The sequence below is a fragment of the Enoplosus armatus genome, chromosome 4 (genome assembly GCF_043641665.1).
Source record: "Enoplosus armatus isolate fEnoArm2 chromosome 4, fEnoArm2.hap1, whole genome shotgun sequence".
In the NCBI taxonomy this organism is placed as follows: domain Eukaryota; kingdom Metazoa; phylum Chordata; class Actinopteri; order Centrarchiformes; family Enoplosidae; genus Enoplosus; species Enoplosus armatus.
This window is the reverse complement of record NC_092183.1, coordinates 25358334-25382139: the sequence shown is the minus strand read 5'-3', so window position 1 is coordinate 25382139 and position 23806 is coordinate 25358334. Positions and strand designations below refer to the sequence as shown.

General features: G+C 46.4%; 1 protein-coding gene across 1 annotated transcript in view; it reads right to left on the bottom strand.

Annotated features, from left to right (window-relative positions):
- fbrsl1 (fibrosin-like 1) overlaps positions 1 to 23806 on the bottom strand; it is a 257744-nt gene that overhangs the window by 12787 nt on the left and 221151 nt on the right. The window contains exons 7-10 of the mRNA XM_070903764.1: positions 21486 to 21534; positions 3239 to 3656; positions 2181 to 2440; positions 152 to 402 (exon numbers count right to left, since the gene is read on the bottom strand). Of these exons, the coding sequence (XP_070759865.1) occupies positions 152 to 402; positions 2181 to 2440; positions 3239 to 3656; positions 21486 to 21534 (978 nt within the window). The remainder of the gene's footprint in view (positions 1 to 151; positions 403 to 2180; positions 2441 to 3238; positions 3657 to 21485; positions 21535 to 23806) is intronic.

The following is a 23806-nucleotide window of genomic DNA, read 5'->3' as shown; positions in this document are numbered from 1 at the left end:
TTTGAAGGGAGGGGTCCCTACAGCTATGGGACGTATTTGGTGAATTTTGGGATAAAGAAAAAAAAGGGAGGAATTGATTGAAGAGGAGATTGGGAGGGGTGACAGGTGGGTGGGTGGGAAGTTACGGGAGCTTTCTTTTACTTATCCTCACATTTCTGGCTTGGGTACGCACCATGGGGGGTGCGGTGGGCGGGGTGAGGATGGCGGCCGGGGGCAGACTGGCGGGGAAGGGCGTGAAGGTGTGCTGGTGGGTGTGTTGGTGCTGGTGCATGTGCTGGTGTTGGTGAAACTCAGCCCTCAGGTGTGACACGGGGGCCAGCGGTGAGGCGGACGGCCCCCGGCCCCGCTCTGAACTCTGAACCAGGAAGCGGTTGTTCAGCTCCTGCCTCAGGAGGTCATGCTCTGCAAGAAAGGAGAGCGAGGAAAACCAAAAAAAAAAAAAAAAAAAACCAAACAAAAAAAAAAAAAAAAGGGGATGGGGGGAGAGGGAAGGGGGGGACACAAGAAAAAAAGGCACGGACGCCCAGTCAGTCTTCACAACAAGGGTAGGGGAGAAGAAAGAAATAGTCACCTGGCATTCTCTGTTTCTCCAGCTCATGCTGTGAGGGTTTTCTACGTGGGGACTCATTGGTGGTGGTAAGAGAGTTGCCTGTGACAATGTGCCAATCAGAATCCCCGAATGAGGCTGGCAATACATGATTGGTTGGTTGAATGATATCAACAGACTCGTATCTAAAGACAAGAGAGAACCAAGAGTCATCCCAGCAGAAAACACACACACACACTCTCGCCCTCTATTAAAAAGTCAATGCACAACTGGCATATTTATTACATATTTTGGAGACACTCATCATCGCTGGAGACATTTGTTTCCTTCTATTGCAGCATGAAATTGCTTGTCTTGATGAAATCGTTGAACATGTTATCAAATTGTTACAAATCACATATTGTCGGCAAGAGAAAACATTATTCTGTTGAGGCTGCATCACTTTGCTGACGGAGTGCACCGTTTTCTCAACACTTGGCTGTTTTAAGTGCTGCCGTTCTGTACGCTGAAGATGTCTCCAGCTGTGATGGCCGTCCAGTCGTTTCCTGACATTTTCCAGTGACGCAGCCACAGCCCTCGTACAGTGACCTCATCGCCCTTTGAACATTTCTGAGCTACTATAAATACAGTCCATCTCAGAAATTGATGCATGATGTTCTCCACCAGTGAAAATAAGAGCTAACATTAAAGGCAGCATACTGTTGCTTTATACATATACATATACGGATTTATTTCCATTCTGTGCTGCACAAGGGTGGAACATTTTTTCAAATTATTGATGAGTTTATTTGAGGTATCTGTAGCTGCTGCACTTACTGGACTGCATTCTTGATAGTTACAGCCAGAACAATAAAGGCATACGCAGACTTTTTTTTTTTTTTTTTTTTAGAAAAAAAGCTCTTTAACTGGCTTACTGTCTTGTTACTAGCTTTAGTATCTCATGTGCTACATACAATACTTTTGAGATTGATGCAAAATGATCATTTAGTATTCACTCAGCATAGGCACTTGAGTGCAGTTTAAAAAACTGGGCACTGGAAAGAATATTGGAAGCATTCTTTTCATGACTAGACAAAGCCCTTGTTTACCAAACTGTGTTTTCCTTTAACAATAAAGTGCGTCAGTGTGACGGCTTTTTCTGTTCCATGTGTGACACCAGTAAAGGAGGAAATAAACCCACTTAGATTTAGCAATGATTACCACATGCATCATTAGAGATATAAAATGTACTGTACTTACTATCAGTAAGTATGAATAAGTAAAAAAGTAATAAGTGAGCACTTACCAGATCAGCAAATCATATATGAACACTTGACTAGTTTCAACACCATATAACACATCTTTTGTGATATTAACATTAGATAAATATGTAATTATTTTTCTAACATAAATACAGCCAAGCTGTGCGGGCAATATAAAATAGCCACGTCACAAACCAAAATGTTAGAGAGCCCGTGTTCAGAGTGTATATGTATACCATTACACATCAATATTCTAAGACGCAGCTGAATGTGTTATGATTATATGTGTTAACTCACTACTAATGAATTCAATCAAAAAACGAATGTACTAACTAATTAAAGGACAAGCTGCGCTGAAGCTACCATCGAGCACGTGAGGTGCGCGGCTTTACCTGGGTAGGGGGTGCCGGCGGGGTGCCCAGGCACCACTAAACTGTTGGTTGGTAAGGTCGGTGGTGGCGGCAGTGTGGCTGGGGTTGCAAACATGGCCGGATGGCGATGGGCCGGGCTCCGTAGGGAGGAATAGTGCGAGGTAGAGAGATTAGCTATGGACAGAGGCAAGGCGGGGGCCGAGGATGGGAGCCCACTGAGGTGGTGGTGAGGGGATGGGGGCAAGTGCTGTTTGGGAAGACCCACTGGGCTGCTGCTGTGGCTGATGATTTAATGGGAGACAAAGGGAAAAAAAATACAATTCTCTGTTAAAAGAATGATAATTTAATAATGCAAATAAAAACGTACTTTTATTCATGTATACAGTGTTGAGTCAGAATGCAACAGTGTGATACTACTACCGTGTGCAGCCTGTTTAACATGGGATATTTACTGATAACTGCTGTACTGATAACATGGCGCTTTGTTTTGACAACATGAGAATGATTTTCCAATAAAACGTCTTACACTGAAATGAAAGAAAGGTGAGGGCAGACTCTGAGAAGATGAGGTGAAACGGGAAATAGTCGAATGTGCTACATGTACCCAAGTGTTGCACAATGAAAACCAGTAAATCTGACAGCTGGTTATTGCAAGTTTGTGCGGCGGAAGATCAATATCCGCATGGAAACAGTCAATATTGTGCGGAATGAAGAATTGTGCAGTATCTTGTCGCATTGCAATACGTTATATTCATTTGGAAATTGCTGCAGTTTATTTGATTGCTGTCTCCACTAGACTGGCAGAAAGAAAAGTGGCTGTAGTGTAACAACGCCCTGATTAGGTACAAAAGGTGAAACAGTGAAAGTGAACACAGCTTCCTGGATACACCGTTTCTAATGGTCTTACACAGACATACCTCAGTACTCAGACATGAGTGCACATAAGGCACGAGTGCGTGTTTTATTTGTTGGCTGGTTTACGCCGCTAATTCTTCTGCGGGCATTTTTAATTAAGCACAAATGCTCCTGTCTTGTATTTCCATGCACCTGGAACCGAACGTGCCCAGGTAACAACCTACCTGATGTCGTGGAGGCTGTTGTACAGCGGGTGATGCACCAGGTGGTTGATTACTGGCCGCGCGTGGTGCTGTGGGGGCGGAAGAACACGGGGCTCCTGGTGCGAGTGTGGTTGAGGAGGGTGGGGCTGGGGGTGGGGTGGTGCCCTCAACAGGGGAGGGGTGGGGACAGGGGGCGGAGGTTGCTGCTCCTTCTTGACGCTGAGAGGAGGCGGGGTGGGGAGGCACGTCCTAGGGGGCTCAAGGGGGGCCGCCGCTGCAGCGGGGGCAGGGGAGCCCGTAGGCGCCGATGCCGGGGTGGGGCTGGGCACAGGAGGCGTGAAGGGCACCTCGCTGTTGCTCTGCTCCTGGCTGCGCTGGAGCCCTGATACTTTGGCTGAGCTACAAGTCTTGGACTCGGGACTCTCATTCGTCGGCACACCTGAGAAGACAAGAACCAGCAAAATGTGAGAGGAGCATTTGTAGTTCGTGTAATGGTGTAAATCATGTATTGGCCATCTCATATGTCGAGCCATTTCCTGGTCTGATTCAAAAACACCTGCTGTCTAAATCAGATAATAGCCATACAGGGATAGCTGTTTGCTACTGTGTGTATCCAGAGGAGTAAGAATGATCAAAGATAAGTAAAACACGGCTGCCTTTCCTCCTTTATAATGCTGTCCCAATGTCTTCTGCCCAAGGTTCCTCTCGTTTCCCTCTCCCTAGGTTCCATTAAGTGTTTAATCAGGTCATTTTCATGCTTGAATATAATCAGATGATCCAATTTCATCCCGCAATCCAGTCAGTATGAATAAATCACAGCTAATTAAAGTTAAATGTCGGCCCCTATTCAGGGCTTTGCTGAGCACACAATCTGGCATGAAATAATTATGTTTCAATTGTGCTGTGAAGGGAGATCGTGGCCCCTTATCTTGGCCTCTCTGCCACTGCGCCTTTCTATCCTCCCTTCCTGATCTTTCAGGGGATTTCGGAAACCACAGCAAAGCACTCTGAACTCCACCACTTTGTCTCTACCATTCATCAGAGGTCTTTTCAACAGACAAGACGCTTTTATAATCAGCATTCCACTGAACAACGACTTTTCATACTTAGGCTGTTGCAATTTAATGACTGTAATTATATGCTGTTGAGGCTGGAGAATGAAAGTGAAAGTGAAAATGCAGCATCTCCACACCTTTCACATGCAAAGAATCTCAAAGCACTTAATGAAAAAGAACATGACATTTGGCGATCTCCAACTTCTCTCCGAGTTAAAAAGAAAAACAAAATGGGCCACAAAGGAATGGCGTTCGAGGAGATGGTAGTGTTACAACCACAACAGCTAAAACTGTACTATGGCTTCTGAACTCATTAGAGCCGCCAGCGGTGGAATAGGTTTTAAGCACAGAAGCGTCACGTGCATAGAAACATCAGAGAAAGAAGGCGTTCACGCACGGACAGAGGGAGATAGAGACAGGGAGAGAGAAGACAGCCTGGTGGAGATGAGGCTCTCTAAGCGGCTCTAATCTACAGCTAAGATGCAGCAGTACTTCAGTCAGAAGGCTTACTAGCGCCTCAATTAAAAAAGCTCCACGGGCACTCTCGACGGTAACAAAAAATGAGAAGAGCCGGGAGCTGCTGTCAAGCCAGTGAGAACTCGACATGCAGCCCACTAATGGAATATCCAGTCCCTATTAACAGCCTGCTTAATCTTTCAAGGATCCTAACACCCATAAAAAGACCAATAAAAAGGCAGGGCAGAGCTTTTATTTTTTTATTTGTTGAACTCCCCCTCCCTCGCTCCCTGCGTTTTATGGGAGAACTGGGGCTGGCTAAGGTGTCACGATTTTCTAATGAATTCCGGGGTCCGGGCGTATATAGACCTCCCGATTTATAGGGGTCTGGGATTTGGATTAAACTGTCAGGCTCTCGTTCCTGCGAGCGAAAGAGAAAGAGAGGAAGACTGAAGGCGCAGACAGGCAAACAGGCAAAGAAGCAAATATCCACAGTCGAAATGTCGCCGTTGGGTGATGTTGCCGTGGCAACCTGTTCTCCCAGACACAATGCGAGGCGAGTGATACTGAAGGAAGTCTCACTACGACCACTAGGAGATAGAGTGGGGTTTCTAATGCTAATGCTGGGAAGCCAGGGCCACAGCGAGCGCCGGGTTATCTTAATGATGATTCTAATGGGCTCTAATGGAGGCAGGGAGGTATCAGCTCAGACCGACCCATCCCTCATTAAAATCACTCTGCAAGCTAAGACCCTCACGCTCAGACACACACATGCAGGGGAGGCATACAACAGAAGGTGGACACAAAAAAAGTTTTTAGTGTGTGGGCATATTACACACACACACACACACACACACACACACACACACACACACACACTACAGCCCCAGCGTCCTCATCTTAGAGACGGGCAGCACAAAGATAGAAAAATCTAACCAAATTTGTTGGAGAAAGCAATACATTCAAATACTTCTTGGCTTCAGAACTGATGGCAATATGCATGCTAGCATGTGTTCCTGTTATAGAAGTATAAACAAAGTTATTGTGTGACGTAGCCCTTTAAACTGCAAGTTCTAGCTTCTACAGCAGCAAACAGGTTGTCAAGAGCAGCGAACAACTGATGTCAGAAAACACCGTTACTGTGTACTAACCCTAACCCTTTTTCACTGGGTTTCTTTCCAAGTGTTTCAGCCATTTTGAGTGTGAACTAACGCGCAGTGTTAACGAGATGACGGGAATGCCTCTCTGACACATGTCACCTGGGGGCTATATGTAGCGAAATCATTGCTGTTTTTTCAACAAACACTGTCCCCTCGCCGCAAAGCCGCACAACTGTCAACTGGAGTTTCAAGCATTTCAACAAACTGCCAGATTCTGCATTGTTTTGTTCTTCTTTTCCTCGGGACATGGAACACACTTTCCCTGCAATCACATACTGAGGAAAACAGTGGGCAAGCCACGGGCAGGCGTGTGAAACAAATGCCATACAGAGTGTCGGTACAAAAAATGTGCTGTCCTGAAGCCCTGCCCCACAAACCTGAGCAGATGGTGTGAGTGAGTCAGGCACCTCTCCCGTTAGCTGGGTTAGTGCACCGGGGGGACAAGGACATTCCCTAGGGGGGTGTTGGCAGGTCTGCTCACCAGATGACATCTCATCCCAGTATTGATCTTTTTATAGTTGTTCCTGTGGCCCTGCTTACTCAGGGGACTTGGGCCTTGCCCTGTGCGCACGAGCCTGTGTTTGCAGTGATATGGGGTTGGTGGTTGGAGGGGTGGAGAGAGGAGGAACACAGGGACTGAGGTAGCAGACGGACAACAGGCCGCTGGGATTTCGCTGGTCATGACTGATGTGTCCAGCGGGGAGTCTGGGGGGAACACAGTGTCGCTACACAGCTGTTCCTGCCTCCGATATCCTTCACTTGTGACCCTGTTTGTCCCTGTGGAACATCTGGAGAGCTGGCGCCGATCTGGTCCTATGTGGCCTTTACGCAGCCAGATGGCCCAGCTTGGAATGACTTGGACCAGTCGTGAATGGCTTGGCCCTGAGCTGGACTAGGATGGCATCGAGACGTCGATAAAGGATAACGTGGCTCCTCGCTGTGACCGGGATGTCCCTCTAAAGCATGGTCTGTTGCCACATGCCATGTCAAGAGCACAATGCAGAAGCCCTGAAGGACAGCACTGCACACTTATGCTCTCAAATATTTTGAGTTGCAAAACTGTAGCCTTTAAAACGCCTTCACGTTGAAGCTTTTTTTAACCACTTAATTTCAAACACACACCTGGCTACCTGCAAATGGACCCAACAACCTCATGAATGAGACGAGAGCCCTGGAGAATATTCTCATTCGGCCTCCAACTAAAACCCTCAGCACACTAATGCTGTGAATGCAAATAAGTGTGTTACATAAATTACCTGCTCACTGCGGACGCGAAGCTAGTATATACAACAGCCAGGGAAATAGAACCTGTATGCAAAAAACCTTTTCAGATTTGATACGAGGGAATGCAAATTCTCCCTGTGACAAGGGGGGTCGGGGGCTAAGAGAAGCTTAAGGCCACTGGGTGTTCTCATTTACAAGGCAAACACTGCGGTTCCCTCCCTTCATGGCTTTGCCAAAGCATAAACAGTCAGGGCACTGATAAAATAAGGACATGAACAGACAGATATTTAAATAAAGCGGCATATCTGCCGAAAGACGTTGGAGGATGCAGAAGGTATGTGAGAATGCGCGCTGCCTTGATCCATCTCCCGCTGGCTCTGGCTGACAGAATATTCTACTGCTCTTGACGGTTGAGCTCACAATGATTTGGTTTTTGTACCTCTCTAGACAAGCAATCTGCACAGAGCCAAGGCTTAGCTCACGAGTGAGTGACTGTGGAAGATGGCTATAACAGATACTGGCAGAAGGCAGGAAACCGCAGTCGTGCCAATCAACACTTCATTGCCGTGAGGTATTCAGTCATAAAAAAAAGGTGGGGTGATTTCAACAAAATGATTTTGTATGAGAGGAACAGAAGGGCTGAGCGGTGTTGAATCATTGTGCTAATAATAAAATCATAGGAGAAATTTGCAATGGCTTGCTTTCCCTCACACTATTTAATCTGCCTCGAGCATCTCCAAGCTGGTAACGAGGGGAGCCAAGGCGACGTTTTTGCAAATCACTCAGAGATGTTAATGGGGGAGTGGACGAAGAGAAAGCTGGCCAAGATAGCAAAAGAGTGGGGACAGCTGGCACGTTTCAATTATTTCTCTGTCTCTTCGCTGCAGCTGACAAAAGGAGTGGATGGCAGCAGAATGGGGATGGGTGTTAAGCTGTAACACGTTTACAGTCAAAGCCCAGGCATAAATTGAGAACCTAATGTTCATTTCAGAGAGCTGGCAGCTCAAGCTGCGGGATGAATCCGTTTTTTCTGCGCATATCAGATCCTAATTCAAACAACAGCCATATGGTGCAGGACGCATATGCCATTCACCTCTCATGGCACATATGCCAATGTTGTGGATGGGAGGCAAATGACGTGGAGCACTTCTTCAAATTCGGAAAGGAAAGGGGGGGGGGGGGGGGGGGGGGGAGGGGAGACAGAGGTCTAAATTACGACTGTCCAAATCCTTGTCATGTCATATACAGTGGCGCTCCAAAAGCAATGTTAAACCAGGATTAACCCCTGGCTATGATGTGCTGCAGAGAAGCAAGTCGCCTCCACACTCACACTTCCCTGTTGTTCCCTGAGTCTCCATCAGGGCCCATCCCCCCTGCAGAGCTGTTTCTAGCAGAGCTCATGTGCTCTGGGGCTGCCACCGGTCTCAGCTTCTTATGAACACAGCCGGGTCATCTAAGGTCAGTGCCACTGGGCGCTCCGAAATAAAAGGGTGGACATCTTGGAACTTTCAACAGGAAAGCTCAAGTCTAATGGCTGCTGTGACACGGCCCACCCTGCCAGCCTGGAATTTGACCCCTTTCACTGTCCCTGACCCATCACAGACCCTGGTGACCATTCTTACCCTGAGGCAGCTGCAGACAGACAGCCAAAAGGCAGGGATAGGGAGGGGCAATCTGAACTTTAAGGATGAATTTTGTGTTGAAAAGAAGGGGAGCCTTCAGGAGTTATTTGTGCAATGCTGCAAGCACTAGCCTTATCATTTCATTAATTAGCATGACACGCCTGCCTGATGGACTTGAACGCCGCAGCAGCAGCTGTCTCCATTGATTACGGCAGTGGACGTGGTGCTGCAATTATCGAGGTGACTGGAGACAACGCCTGCCACTTCTAATAAAGGACTTAACTCCTGCTTCCCACATCACAGCACAGCGGTGGGAGGACAGTGGCAGCCTCCCTGCGTCTCCCATACCTTTAAGACCTTTCCAGAGTCTCTCCACGGGCTGCTGTGGAGCTCAGTGTGGGCTGTAGTTCTTGAGCAGCGTGTCAGCTTTACTTAAGCTCGCGTAACGTCTGAACAGCATCACTTTGGTGCCCCACAGGAAAGCATCCTCTATTAGCCCACCAACTGGCTCACAATCCACGGATAATGGAAGGGACGGAGGTAGGCAAGGAAGAGAGAGGAGAGAAAGAATGAGATGTAAGAGACACAAAGACAGGGAGCTTTTGCCAGGAAGCGTCAAGTCCATGCAGAAATGGAGGGAGTGAGTGCTCAGCAATGTAAACAGAGGCAACTGCTTTCCAGCCTCATTTCATGTATGAACATGCATGAAGCCCACATGCCTCTAAGTGGATATAATATTATCTTTCAGTGCCGTACTGATTACTTCTCAATGGAAGGGAAATGGCTGGGTGAAATCCTTCAACAAATCCTAAGTGGCATGACAGTGGGCTGAAAGAGCCTGCATGTTTTTTCTTTTCCTCCTCCTCCGTCTCCATTTTCATTCCCCACTCAAAAAGCAAAAGCAACAATTGGAAGCTGACAGCTCCTAACCGTTTGCCATACCTCATTCACTGTTTTGACAAATGCAGCCGTTGTTATTTAGTGCCATGAAAGGAGGGGGGGGGGGACACAAACATCTTTGCAGACATATCATATTTCCCTAAGTGTTTTGCACAGGGGTTTGTCGGTATGTATATCACAAGCTGTGTGTTTAGACGTCGCCTGAGCTTCTCACCTGCTTCACGCAAATACAGCAGCCATTTTCATAATGTCAAATAATACCCCCCTGACAGCCAAGAACGCTGAGGCAGCCAGCTTCTCCATTCTATACGTGGCAACGGCTAAAAACAAATATCTCTTGATCAACAACCGCCGGGAAGCTGGTTCGTCAATCAACCACCGCGTTTCTTCTTCATGTTGAAGCATCCTGTTATTACAGGCCAGGGCTGCTGATCTTCACTATGCTGATCAAAGCTCGGGGTCACTCAAAAGGTCCCATTGTACATTACGGCATGCCACAGGAATGTCAGTGCATAGGGCCGAGCAAATAAATGAGAAAACAACATTTTATGAAATAAATAAACTAAAAACAATCTATGATTGCCAACCGCAGCAAAGACCAAGTTTAACTACCTTTACCAAACTTCAGCCAACAATACATTTCACATGCACTCCCAAATATACCTATTCAGTTTCATGTAGACCACTCAGTCAATAAAGAAAATAGAAAATATTCACTATCAGTAACAATTATCATTATTATTATTGATTCGTTTGTTGATTCTATATTTTTACATCATATATTTATAAAAAAGTGAAAAATAATTTAACAGAGCCCAAGAGGTCTTTTCTCGAAACTCATTAAAGATATATGATTTACAATTATATAAAACAGCAAATCCTCACATTTGAGAGGCTACAACCAGTGAATGTTTGCATTGCTGCTTGATAAATGACTTCAATTATGAATGGCTTATTATGTTTTTATCCGTTCAATCAGTTTATTTATCAACGAATCATTTTAGCGATATTCACTGTACATGCACGCTTATCAAAGACATTTGTTTGGCCAGTAAAAATCTATTTTTAGTTTATTATTTATCATTTCATATACTCTGCTACAAATTGCAGTGTCTCTGAATGATCTAGAGTACATGTGAAATGTCCCTCACAGGGAGGGTGGATGCACTAGGGTAGGATCTTAGTGGACTATCGGTCTAAAGATAGCACCCCAGTGGGCATTAAAGTGCTCGCGCTTAAGTTTCACATATCTACAGGCCCCCAGGGAAACACACTGTCCGGTATAGACACACTGATGTAATCAATGCCTCTTCTATAGGAAGATCCTGCTGCTGAGCTGCTCCTGGGGTGGTGCTGGGTAATTAGGCTTACAGATGGAGACCCAGCAGCTGCTGAAGACTAGACTAGAGCTGGCATTTTCCCCTGCTGATGGCTACACGCCAAAAAAGCAGCGTTCTTATGAGCTACAAGCATCTTTTCTGCAGCAGTCAGACTTTAATAAAACTCTTGCACTACTCGGAGTTTTCTTTTGGGGGGGCATCAAGGCTGACGACACACTTAGAGGACTGAGGTGGAGATGTTTGAAATAGCTTTCATACAGAGCTTAGTTAGACAAACACACACGAAAGCCTCCTCAAAATCACTCCCCTCCCTCTCCCGACCACCATGTTCTCCCCCAACGCAGGAAAGGAGTGACAACTGGAGAGTGTATATGGTTCGCAAACATTTGCTTGTCCTTCCTTGCACCCCATTCATCATTCTTGATTAGAGAGAGAGAGAGAGAGAGCATGACAGAGAAAGAGGGATACAGTGATGACACAGTGGGGGGGGAAGAGGGGGAGAGAGGTCAGTTAATAAGGCAGAGGAGAGCTGAGAGAGGGCAGAGGGCAGGGAGCTGGGTCAGGTAAACTAATGGGGACAAGGCCCGGATTCTGACCTGGCTGCTAAACTAAACCCACCGCCGTCTACCTCCATCTCCTCTAAGCCCTAGCCACACACACACACACACACACACACACACGCACACACACACACACACACACACACACAGAGGTAGGAGAATCTGGGTCTGGCCTCTTTGAGCTGCAGTGGACAAGGTACATTGACAACAGCCTGCGAGTTTTCAGGGCTGCTATGAGCTGCCATATTTCACTGTGACGTTCCAAGTGCGGCAAGAAGAATTGATTTGTTTGGAGTGTGAAGGCGGCGTGTCAGTTTGGGGAAATGTGTGAATGTGTGTATGTCTGTGAGGAGAGGGGGGGGGGGGGGGGTGCACGGTGAAACAGGAGCGAAATTGGACTCCGAAACGAGCCAAATCGCTGGTGAGATGAAACAGACTACACCAGGAAAAAAAAAAAAAACCCAAAACAACACAAGGGCCCAGAAAAGTGTCAAGCAAGGCAGGTTGGCACGGAGGCAAAAAAAAAACAGAAAACAAAACAAAACAAACACACTTTTCTTTCTGCTCGACATATTTCAGACTGCAGATGACAAAACAACACTGAAAGAGTTAAGAGGAATCAAAATCAGACCGCCAACTGTGTCTGACTGTTTCATGAATCCGTGTCGAAGCGGAGGCTCCACACCACATCAAACCCTGTAAATTCTCCTCAAAGCCTCCTCTCTTCCTTTAGCAGCCAGCGCTTAGATTATTGTGTGCAGCTAAAAGGTAAGTGCTGGGAGTGTCACACTTGAGAGTGTGTTTTAAGCACCATAAAGTATCAAGACCCAGATGGCTCATCCTCCCTGAAAAACATGTCCACTCCACCTCGGCTCCAGTAGCACCTGCTACCAGGATTAGGTCAGTGCTACGCCAACCCAGCACACTAATACAGTGTGTCGCGGCTGATAAAGAGCTCGGGCCACTTCAGCACTTGCTCCACACTTAACAATTGATGAGTCAATATCTGTATCATTAGTGACAGCGATAGCCAAATATAGATCTTTTCCAAAAACACAGGGAGCCTCAATTTTGATGTCATTTGTTACTGTTAGGCTTCAGCAGATGTGGTCTTTCGAAGGCTGCTATCAGTGTTGATAGTTTTGGACTGAGCCTGAAGATGACTTGGTTGTTGTGTCAATAAAGTATTCACTACGACATATTTCGGAACACTTAAACGGACCCCATTTCTAGTAGCAATAATAATGCACTGATATAAAAACATAATCCTAAACAAAAGTCAAACATCAGAAAGGCCGATTTATCAGTCCAACCCCAGTCGATACTTCTGATAGTGCTCTGCTCACACTTCTCCACGGGTCGTGTGGCATTGGAGCAATTTCTCTCGCTCCTTCCCAAAGCAAACGGTGGTGAAATCCCAGTCCTGCTGCTCACCCCGCAACACAGCAGCACTAACCCAACAGCCAGGGAGTTTGGAGCTCATGCTCTGCTGAAAGGGGTATTACAGTCAGTCAGAGGCCATTAGGAGCCCCACCACCAGGGCCCAGCACAGGGAATTCACCGGTAGCCAAAAACAACAGCCAAACAGATGACCGCTTGAATATCGGAGGAGACCACACTGTGCATGTTCTTTTTTTTTTTTTTTTAAACCTTCCCTGAAATGGCCAAAATGCAGGCCCCTGTGTCTCAGCGAATTACCGCCTGTCTGTTAACAAACACTGGGACGATTAATGGCACCCATGCCCAGTGAAATACACCGAACACAAGCCCTTTCTCAGCAGTGCGTGTCGGGTTACTGCTTTGCTTTGAGTTCAACGCTAATAGCTGGGCTCTATCGCAAACATCTCCAAACCCAGCCCTCTGTCAAACATACTGTACTAGTCCAAACCTGTGGTATTGCTTCTAGACAGAGTGGCTCTGATAAGTCACTGACAGAAACACGGATCCTAATGTGCTACCACTGGAAAGGTATGGAGCTCAGAAATACTGAACAAACAGTAGAGGAGGACCACCCATCTGGAAATACTTTGCAAATACTTCATATGGCAGGCTGACATCTCGGTTTGATCTGGGATCTTGTTTCCTGGGTTCCTGTCCTTTCTCCCCAGGATCCTCTCTGGCACATTCTTCTAATGCTGAATGTCCTTGTCCGTCATGGAATCTGAAGCATTTCACATCCGTCCTGTTCCTGGCAATGGTTTTCCCATTTATATAAGCCTGTGTGAACTGCTTCCCAAAATGTCCAATCCATTACAAGCATGTTTGTAATATCCATCTAGGCTGACGACTGTCCCCTTGCCAGCGATTGTACATTATCCAAGCATCGTGTTTGGCCACAATCGCCTACCATCTGGCTTTGTCAATGAGCGTTACAGCCTCATCTGCAAACAACATTGGCTCTGAACCGCTGAACACAGATGAGCTTAAAACGCACATAGCGGGAACTGGGATCTTCAAACAAATGCAGGGCGGGGGGGGGGAAGCCCACTCTCTCTGGCAGAATGACTGGAGCTTGGAATAAAGGATTAAAAAAAAACAAAAAAAACAAAACCTGCAAGTGATCACAGGCGACACGCTTTACATTTCAGGCCTGACAGTAGTGATAAGACGCTGGTCATGTATTCTCCCAAGTAAACAATGAAAATGCCTTCCACGCTGCAGCTGGCTGCGTCTCCATTGGAGAAGGAGGAGGAGGATTAAGATTAGACAGAAGATGTGATGAGAGCGACTGCTCTCTAGAGTTATCCTTTCTGAATTCTTCCCTTTATCCCCTCTAAAAAAAAAAGAAAAAAGAAAAACAAGGAGCCAGCATCCATTTAAGCCAATGGCCCTTCCCTGTTCCCTGACGGCCGTCACCCTGTGTTTTACAAGTTGGTCAGCTTACTGCAGGGGCTGCAGTTTATCTACCAAAAGGCTTCTCCCTTGTCAGGGAGCCTCTGATTTCCTCACTCACTGGTGAAGCATCAGCTTCCTGCACATGGCTACCTTGTATTATAATGAAGCAGTTAGTGAAGTGAACCACAGTAAGACTGCTGCTGAGAGGGGCTGGGTTCAGCATGCAGGTTTGTAGTCAATGGGATTTCTTTGCTTGTAATAGTCATTTATTGAATTACCTCTGCGAAGCTTTTCCCACTGAGCTTAGCCAAAAAACTCATCACATCAAATGATATCTTAACCTTTTCTCTCGATGACAGTAATCCTGTTACCTGGTTTCAGCACTGACAGTCCGTCTCCCTGCTGTGTGCTTGCATTTGATGACTGCACAAATAAAAATGTCAGCTGAGGTGTCACCTATGGGTCAGAGCCACAGTAAGAATTCACATGTTCACACGGAGGCCTACCGTTCACATTTCTTTCTAGCATGGTGTGCAACGCTGCTGATTGTGCGGCAGCTGAGGTGTAGCAGGGGGATGGGAATCGTGTGCGTGGAAAGGCCAGGATGGCAGTAAACTGGCATTTTATCATTTAACCTGAACCGAAGAGACATCATTGAAAAGCCTCAGGGGAGCACTGGCCTCTGTTGTGTATAGGAGGTGACTTTAAGGCTGCCCAGTGTTGAAGTGATTCAATATATTCACTTTGACTTTATCTTATACACCATGAAGCCCTCTGCATATGCCAACCTGCTCTTAACAGTGGGATGGGAAGTACAGCTCAGAGATGACACCCCTGACATTATAAACTGAAGATGTATCGTGAAAGTGCAGCAGCCAAAATGCTGGTAATGCCCCTGACAACTTATCCTCCCTCGTGGCCTTTAGTGATTTTGTAATTGCTCCCTCTCCACAGCTAAAGCTGAATCTATATTCAGTCAATGAACACAGAGCCACACAATGGATCCTAATCATGCAGCCTTCAATGTGACTCCCATTTTCTGTCACAATAGCTGATCACCACCCGCGGGCTCGCTGACACAGATGACAGGGACTGATAGGACTGACTGACAGGTGTCAAACGTGCTGACATGTAATGGCTAACAGAAAATGTATTGACTATCGGGCAGAGTTTCTGTTTCAACATTGAAGCACAACCAGCAGTGACCCAATACTCTCACCAGGGGCTCAGTTAATATTTCATGCCCACCGGGCTCCTTGCACAGAGCAGACACTTTTCTAATGGACATAATAGTGCTCTAAAGGGGCCACAGAGTGCACACGGGGATAGCATGACATATCAGCAATGATTTTACAAGCCAGCTAATTGCTGTGCATAGAAAATCAGGAGCGTCTTTGAAAACAGGCGGCTTGTAAGGGCCGGTACATTTTGACATCACTTCCTGAATCACACAAAACCAAACAATTCCCTTTAGTTAGCTTTTCTAGGTGCCAGGCCGTAGAGGGATTGTGGGTAATGTGGCTTGGTCCCTTTGACTGGCTGCCGCTCTAACATAAATAATACATGATGATGTAATCGTAATTTAAAACGCTATAAATATTGAAGAAGAATTAAAATAATTTATGGAACGCCGCTATGTAGCAGCATGTGTGTGAGTGTATGCGTGTGCGGGAGTGTTTTGTCTCCTTTCAATCCTCTCTCGCAGCGCATGGTGAAACGATGGGCAGCAGCGGTGCAAGCTGGGAATTCTGTAATTGCTTTTTCTGTCCCTGAAGCAGACCTTCCTGCTTTAAATCAAAAAAGGCAATCTCTGTCAGTAATGGCTCAATTAATAATTAAACACGTGTCTTATCTCCGCCGAGCTCCCCCTATTTATTTTCATCTCTCCGACAGGGATGGCTGCACAAACAGCATTAGCACTATCAATAAAGGGAGCATTAATATCAGCCCCTTTCTCCTAAAACAAATCATCCAGCTCATAAGCTGTCCTATGTCTGTGAACAGTAATAACCCAAAGATTAATAAAGAAACAAGCCCTATTCCTTGGTTTTCTCCAATTTCTCTCACCAAAGTATTTTCTCTCCCTGAACCGAGAGTGTTAGCTAACCAGTCTGCCTTCTGTGTTCTGCGAGGAGTGTGTACCTTTTTAATATTTAAATTAAATCAGGGGAACACACAAGCTGCTGTTCAAGCTCTGTAACAAGTGAGGTGGTGTTAGAAGCAAGAGGGGTGGGTTTCTTTTATGCATCCAAAACTACCAACCTCCAGCTCCCTTTTGCACATAGTGCGACTGTCACATACGAGCGCCCAAACCCCAAAACACCAGGGCTCGACCATAAGTGCTATGTCAATACAGGAACATTGGTCCTCTTGATAAGGAAAGCATGTCCTGCAAGCTGCCTGGACTCTGTCAAACAAATCACAGTGGGCACTGGAGGTGAGCTTCACCAGGCTTAGATTCCACAGCAGTGATGGCTGCTTCCAATTCCTGCGCTTGCTAATCTGGCTGCGTGAAGCCTCTGCAGCCCTTGTGTTTTTCCAACAACATGTCAGCCCTCCAGTCATCTAGCCAGCCAGCCAGCCAGCCAGTCACACTCTCCATCTACCTCCACTTTATCCTGATTCAACGGCGGCGGAAAGCTGATTTGTTGGTCAGAGGGTCAACCTCCATTCATTATTTAATGGGTGAGAGGCTGCAAACAGTCGGGCCGGCCGCCGAGGTTAGTGATACATTACACTGACCTGGCCAGAGGAGAGCTGCCCAGCCGAATACAAACATGCTCTCTCATCTACTTTGCTATGCCTGAGCTGCCCTCAATCCCCCCCGCCCCTGACCTTGCCGCTCCCTCTCCAATCACCATCCTTCCTCCCTTCTCTAAGCATTCAGAATCCAGAAGGTGAGACTGTGTTTCATTTTCATGAAGCCTGCACTGCAGGAGCGGGCCTGTAGCTATGGCTGGCCCATGTAACGGAAGAGGAGGAGGAGGAGGAGGAGGAGGAGGAGGAGGCCATAGCTCTTTTATTGACATGCAGCAAACAGCAGTGGCGGAACAAAGGCCACTCAGCACCTATTGAGAGAGCGGGCCTGCAGACAGGGTGGTTGATTAGCGATTCGACACGGGGACCCTGGATTGTGTAGCACATAATGAGAGCTTAGGGAGCAAGCCATGAGCCGATGGGGGAAGGAGGTACGGCGGAGGCGGGCTAAGGGTAGAAGAGGGAAGAGGTGGGGTTCTACCATAAGGAATTGATTTCCCACAATAGCAGATTGATATATGAGTAAAAGGGCTCTATATAAAAAAAACAAGGGTATGGGCAGATCCTAAATCCTTAAGCTACAGCATTGGTAATGTGTTTATATATAAACAGTTAGAGGATAAGCCCTAAATCCACTGCCAAGCTAAATGGTTTATGCATCTTTTTTGTTTGTTTACTTCTGTGTCAATTAAGCAAATTGGTCCGACATCCCTGACGAGCAAGAGATCTAAAGTGAGTGGATTTTGCATTCACGTCCAAAAAGCTTCCATCTCCCTGAACACCACAGTAACCCTGTCTTCACCTTTCATGTGGCCTCAGAGAGATGTTAACAGAGTCAGATGTGCATGATGGGAGTTGTGTGTGTATGCTCCCCCCCCCCCCCCCCCCCTCTTCTTCGTCTGCACGCTCTCTCCTTCCTTTGTTCCACTGGTCTAATCCAGTATGTGTGGGCCGGTAAGTTTAATGGAAACAATTTATTAAGTCCGGCTTAAAATGCCATCTGCAGCTAAGCCTCCAAAAGCCGCTAAGCTCCTGGTTTCGCCCCGGAGCTTGCTGTGTTCACGCTTACTGTAATGCTCTGTTTAAAATGAGCACAACGGGTCAAAATTAATCAGGATTACAAGGGCACAAATCCACTTCAGAAATGGGTTTTCTACCAATCTTTCTCCTGCTATCCCAAGATGCCCCAGGTTTGTCCGGTGGACCGCACACCACACGGGTTTACCCTTACGCCAGGTAGCACCTTGCTAGGACAACAGGACCTCAGAGAGCACATGGGGGCAGTAAAAGACGTTTACACAAATTTAACACAGTCACTGCAGATTCCTAAGTGTTCTTTTCAGATATTTCTAGCCAGTGACAGCTAGGTGATAACTCCCCACCACTTCCATAGGCGCAGCATTGTGAAACGTTATGAGAAGGCCTACCAGTGAAGTGTTTATCTGTGCTCTGTGGAGGTGCCCCGTACTTGCTCAGCAGCTACATTTAGCTTCTCATTCGCCTTCAAGCAAGTGACAACAGTCAACTCTGACCTGCAATTCAATAAGAGTAGCCCTGAGTGGAGCACAAGTCTTCATAGCGCTTTTACTTAAACACGCCATCCTCCAGGAAATCAATAATTTGCAGGAGGTTTAAGACAGGAAATAAACAAAAACCAATAACTGTTAGATAATGCTTGCCCTTTGCTGCACCTTCCTACCTCATAACCACCAACACAGACAGACGTTCAGCAGAACTTGTGCTAGCTCTTGGGTAACAACATCCAAAGAGAACTGCGCAGTGTGTGCTGTGGTATTACAGACACTATTGGCTTGAGCTATTATCAGTACTGTTATCTTGCATGTAGAGATGACAAAAAGTAAATATGAGAGAAAGAAGGTAAGGGTGTCTGGGTTGTGCCCGAAACCATGTTCATGTGTGCATAATTACACGATCTGCCTTTGCTGATTACAATGTTGCTCTTTCCTCTCCTCTATTAATCCTGAACCGTTTCATTAACATGACAGACTGTGGGCCTGTGTGCAATTTGGACTCAACCTCAACTGTTTGTACCCGTAACTGCTCACCAAAATAAAGTTCAGAGAGGAGCAAAATGTCGAAAAGCAAGGAAGAACACTCATTACCTAGAGAAATGTACAAGCCAAACATCGTTGCAGCGTTATATATTTATGTATGCCATAATGTGTGTGTGTGTGTGTGTGTGTGTGTGTGTGTGCGTGCATCTGTCTGGGTGTCTCCCAGCCAACAGCTCGACAGGCCTGGTGATCAGAGGAAAGCAGGCTTTTCATTGGTCCCACAGGACTGTGTGCGAGACCGGTAATGGGACACATACGCCGCATTCTAAACCAGAGGAAAACAGCCTGTGGGCTGCACTGTATTACACACACACACACACATTATACACACACAGAAAAACCAGTCTAGGCCAAAAACAAACACTGTCCTAGAATCCATTACAGCACAAACAACAACATTAGAATGGGAAAAGAGAGCTGGCTGGTGGCAGCTCTGCAATCGTAGCGTGATAACTTCTCCCTCATTGTCACCAAATCACTTCATCAAACTGCAGATTTCTTTGCTGCCTCACCCTTTCTAACCCCTAATTCTAATCTGGTGGCCTTCTTCTACATTACTGTTTCTTCCAAACAGGATCTGGTTGATCTGTGTGACAATCAGAAGAGACCCTGATTGGATTATCTGGATGTAATTCCACGGTCTTAATCCTCAGCCCTGTGTGCCCACATTAGCAAGATCCACAGAGGCCTTTGTTTGCCAGCTGACATGGAAGGGGTGTTTGAGTTTGTGGATGTGTGTAAAAGACAACAGCTATGTCTGTGCATGTGCCTACACTAGCAGTTCCCCACAGCAGAGTGTGTTTATGTGCAGCCATGCTCTGTACAGGCATGCTGGGAAAATAAGTCAACACCCTGACAGCTGACAACAGCAGTGGTCCAGCGGCCTGGTTGAGAATAGATGGACTCGGACGCGGTCTAGTTGTTTTCTAAACCATGCAAGTCTGGAAGTCATTGTCACTGTGAACGCTGGTTTCACGAGGCAGACGCTGGTCACAGGTCATCTACATCACACAGCCGGCAGGCCTGGTTTCTCTCCTCCTCGTCAGCCATGCTTTTCCACTCAGCAGTCAAAGCTACTGTGCTAAACCAAGCAACACATTCATATGTTGTGGAGAGGGAATCTAGCGTTCGCAGTGGGCGTTCTGATGCGGAGGTGAATAAAACAGAAGTTAACAAACGCCTCTAATTTGTGATGATCAAAAGGCGGGAGGTAGATTTACACCCAATGCTATAAATCTCTGCGCCATTCCTTTGCGGGTAAAAGTGGAACAAATGAAAAGGACAATGATCTCTACCCCTGCCGTGCTAATATATAATCTATGTATAGTTAGTTTGACCCTAAGTGCTATATTTTTACAATCTATGTGACATCCCAGTTTACACTAACATGGTGTCTATTATGATGACATTTTTTACAGTCCAGTTGAGGCAAGCTGATCCACTCATCCAGCCTGTCCTGCAAACCCTCCTCATATGGCCATAGTTTACACTATTCTGCACTTCCACCTCCTTCTCCCTCTGCTTGTGTTAATGGCCCTGCTTCCTGGTTCCTGCCCTCGGGGGACGTGGTCTGCATGCTGCTATCTGTCACTAGTAGGCTGATCGCGCCTCCCCTTCCCCGCCTCCCCGCATCAACAACTTGACACTTTTCTCTCTGCTCTGACGTGGCAGGCATCACTGCATTTGGTGAATGTACAGGTGCAGCCCATATTCTATGCCCATATGGTATACACCAACACACGTATGTGGTTGGACTCGGACACACGAAAGCACACAATCACGTGAAATCGTGCATGAACATACAAAAGCAAAGGCCTTATAATCCACATACGGTATGTGCATATGTGAACGCGCACACACACACACACACACACACACACACACACACACAGTTTGTGTTGTCTGGGGGGCTGACAAAGCTCTTTCTCTCTCTCTTTCCTTTGGCATCCATTATAGTCCAGGCCTGCTGTCAGAGAGCTTGTATTGCCTGAGGGAAGTTCCCATTTGTGGGAGCATGTGGCAGAGAGGCTCTAAATCCCCTCTAATGAACCAATATGTAGGAGGACTAAGCCTTTGGCGGGGTCGTCCAAGAAACGCCACTCCGCACCCAGGCAAAAATGTATGCATATGTAGTCACCAGACCTTGTTAATGTCTGCTGACATTTAAATCTGAATGGAAGCGGCAGGATTAGAGTGGAGGAGATTTGGACTAAATCACGAAACCCAGTTGTTGTCAAGAGTATGAATGAGGCAGAGGAGGACAGAAAACAGAGCGGGGTCTTACCTTTGGGTGTGGTAGGGGAAAAGAGCTTCTCCGATCCTACATCAGACACCTGGAAAAACAAGAAGGCAGACCTTTAGTGGATTTGTCCGATGAGCTGAATCAGTGGCAAACTTTGGTCAACGCTGTTTAAAAAAAATCGGGACTAATATAATCAAAACTAATGCAAGCACAGGCACACATTTTGTCTGCGCGGTAAAAGGCTTATTCAGACACAAATGTGGCCACAAGTCCAGCTGCCTCACACAGCCTCATACAGTCAATCAAAAGACAGCCAACGTGAAGAGCTCCCTCTGTACCTGATGGTCCCTGTCTGGCTTTCTCCCGTTGAGGTAACATTAGGTGGCACTGTTGTGCCACTTGAAAACCCTCAAAAGAAATGCTGTCAAAGACGGAGGAAGTCAGTAAGGTGGCTATGCAGCATTAGAGCACAAAGGCTCCTGCATACACGCCGCCGCTCAGAAATCACATTTTGTTCTGCAGTACTTTGAATGGAATACCATATCTCGTGCACAGAATGTGGTTCTGCTCTAAAAGCAATATCCTTATTTCACTAATTCAATATCAAAGGCGATATCAGCCCATACTGGAAGTAAACAGATGGTCCGTCAACAGCATGAGCGCTTATTGGGTCAAAAACTGTTGTTACTGATTTGGCTGAGGAGTCTGACGCTAAGCAGTGGAAACCTGGTGGACTAGTCAAATGGAGGCTGAGTCACTTGAGGGAGAAAGGCATGTCACTATGGAGGTGATAGTGGAGACTCCTAGACTAAACACTGCAAGGTATTTTCCTCTCCGCTTTAGATGGATATGTAGATTCTGGCAAGCACCACCCAAATCAAAACACATCATACATTTTCACAAAAACACATGTTCACAGGCCAGATGGGAGCATTTTAAACACTACGACTGAAAAGCAGTAAATCCACACAAAACCTGGTATTGTGCAAAATACCAAAGCGAAACGTCTGCATGCTTGGAAGATAATATTAACAATGGAAGTCCTCCTCAGCCTGTAATATCAGCCCATATAGGGGTTTTGTTTAAAGTCACGATTTCCCTTTGCTTTAGATCCTCTCGTCTGAGTTCTGCACACTGGTAAAAAGCTGCAAGAGCTGAACATATGTTCGTACCAAAGGGCCCAAGTGTCCTTAACTGCCATGCTTGTATTTTATGCGGCACAAAGGGAGCATATGTAAAGAATGAACAGTGAATCAGAGTGAGTGCAAGAGAGACAGAGACAAAAAGAGAAAGCAAATGATTTTGTAAACACAGATGGCTGTCCTTGGCATCCGTGTTAGTTCTTCACAAGTGTTTTGAGGACGTCCTCTTCTTTCCAAGACCTCCCAATTTCTCCTTCGCTGCCACTGTGTTACTGTTCTCCACAGTGTTTGCCTGTCTGTGCTTGATGTCTCGTCTCAGCGCTAACCACAATAGTGGCGAGGGAAAGCACGGATTCTCTCACACAATCTGCTTTATTCGTACGGCAGCCATACAAGACACAGGTAGAAACCATAACCACAGACAACAAAGCAGACGTAAACACTCGTGTCTACTAAAAACATGAAAACAAACCCCAAATGATCTGCTGATAATAATGGAGCGATAGGTCAAGTCAAATTCTACAGCAACTACGCTGCAAGGTAAATCAACAATGGTGAGAAATAACAAGTCAGCTTCTGATGATATGCTGCAACCATGTTAGCAAGGAGTTAAATGAACTACTATAAACTATTCATAGAAAGGCTGGTCAACCTGTGTGTGTGTGTGTGTGTGTGTGTTTAAGGTAGTTCAATAACCTGCTGCAAATGTAAGAAGAGGTCAATTACACCTCTTTAGTTTTGTCTTGGAGGGTGAACACTCAGCTGAAAGGAGATGTTTCCTGTTTCCTCTTACAGTAGACGCTGCACAAGACTATAAAGGAAAAGACAGAGTGTTGTGCATTGCCCTCTTTCAGTCTCCCAGAACCAGGGCGCCAGGCTGCAACACAGGCTCTTTGTTAGCTTTGGACGACATTAAACGCTCCAGTACCAAGCCTCAGCACTGCAGCAGCACAACCTCAGCCTTGAATCGCGGCCCCGGAGGCCCTGGAAGAAAAATATGGGCTCAGAATGAAATGAAGCTTGTCAAATGGACACGGGAGCTGGCTCAGGGACTTGCTCAGTGTGGCACGGGGTCACAAAAGCAAAAAAGACAGGGTAGGTCATGCCATAACTCACTATAACAGTTAAAACAATTGTTATGACCAGAGTGGTTATCCAGAGAGCGAGGCAGACATAACGTTCCTGAGAAAGAGAACAGAAAATGCTGTGTTTACCATGTGC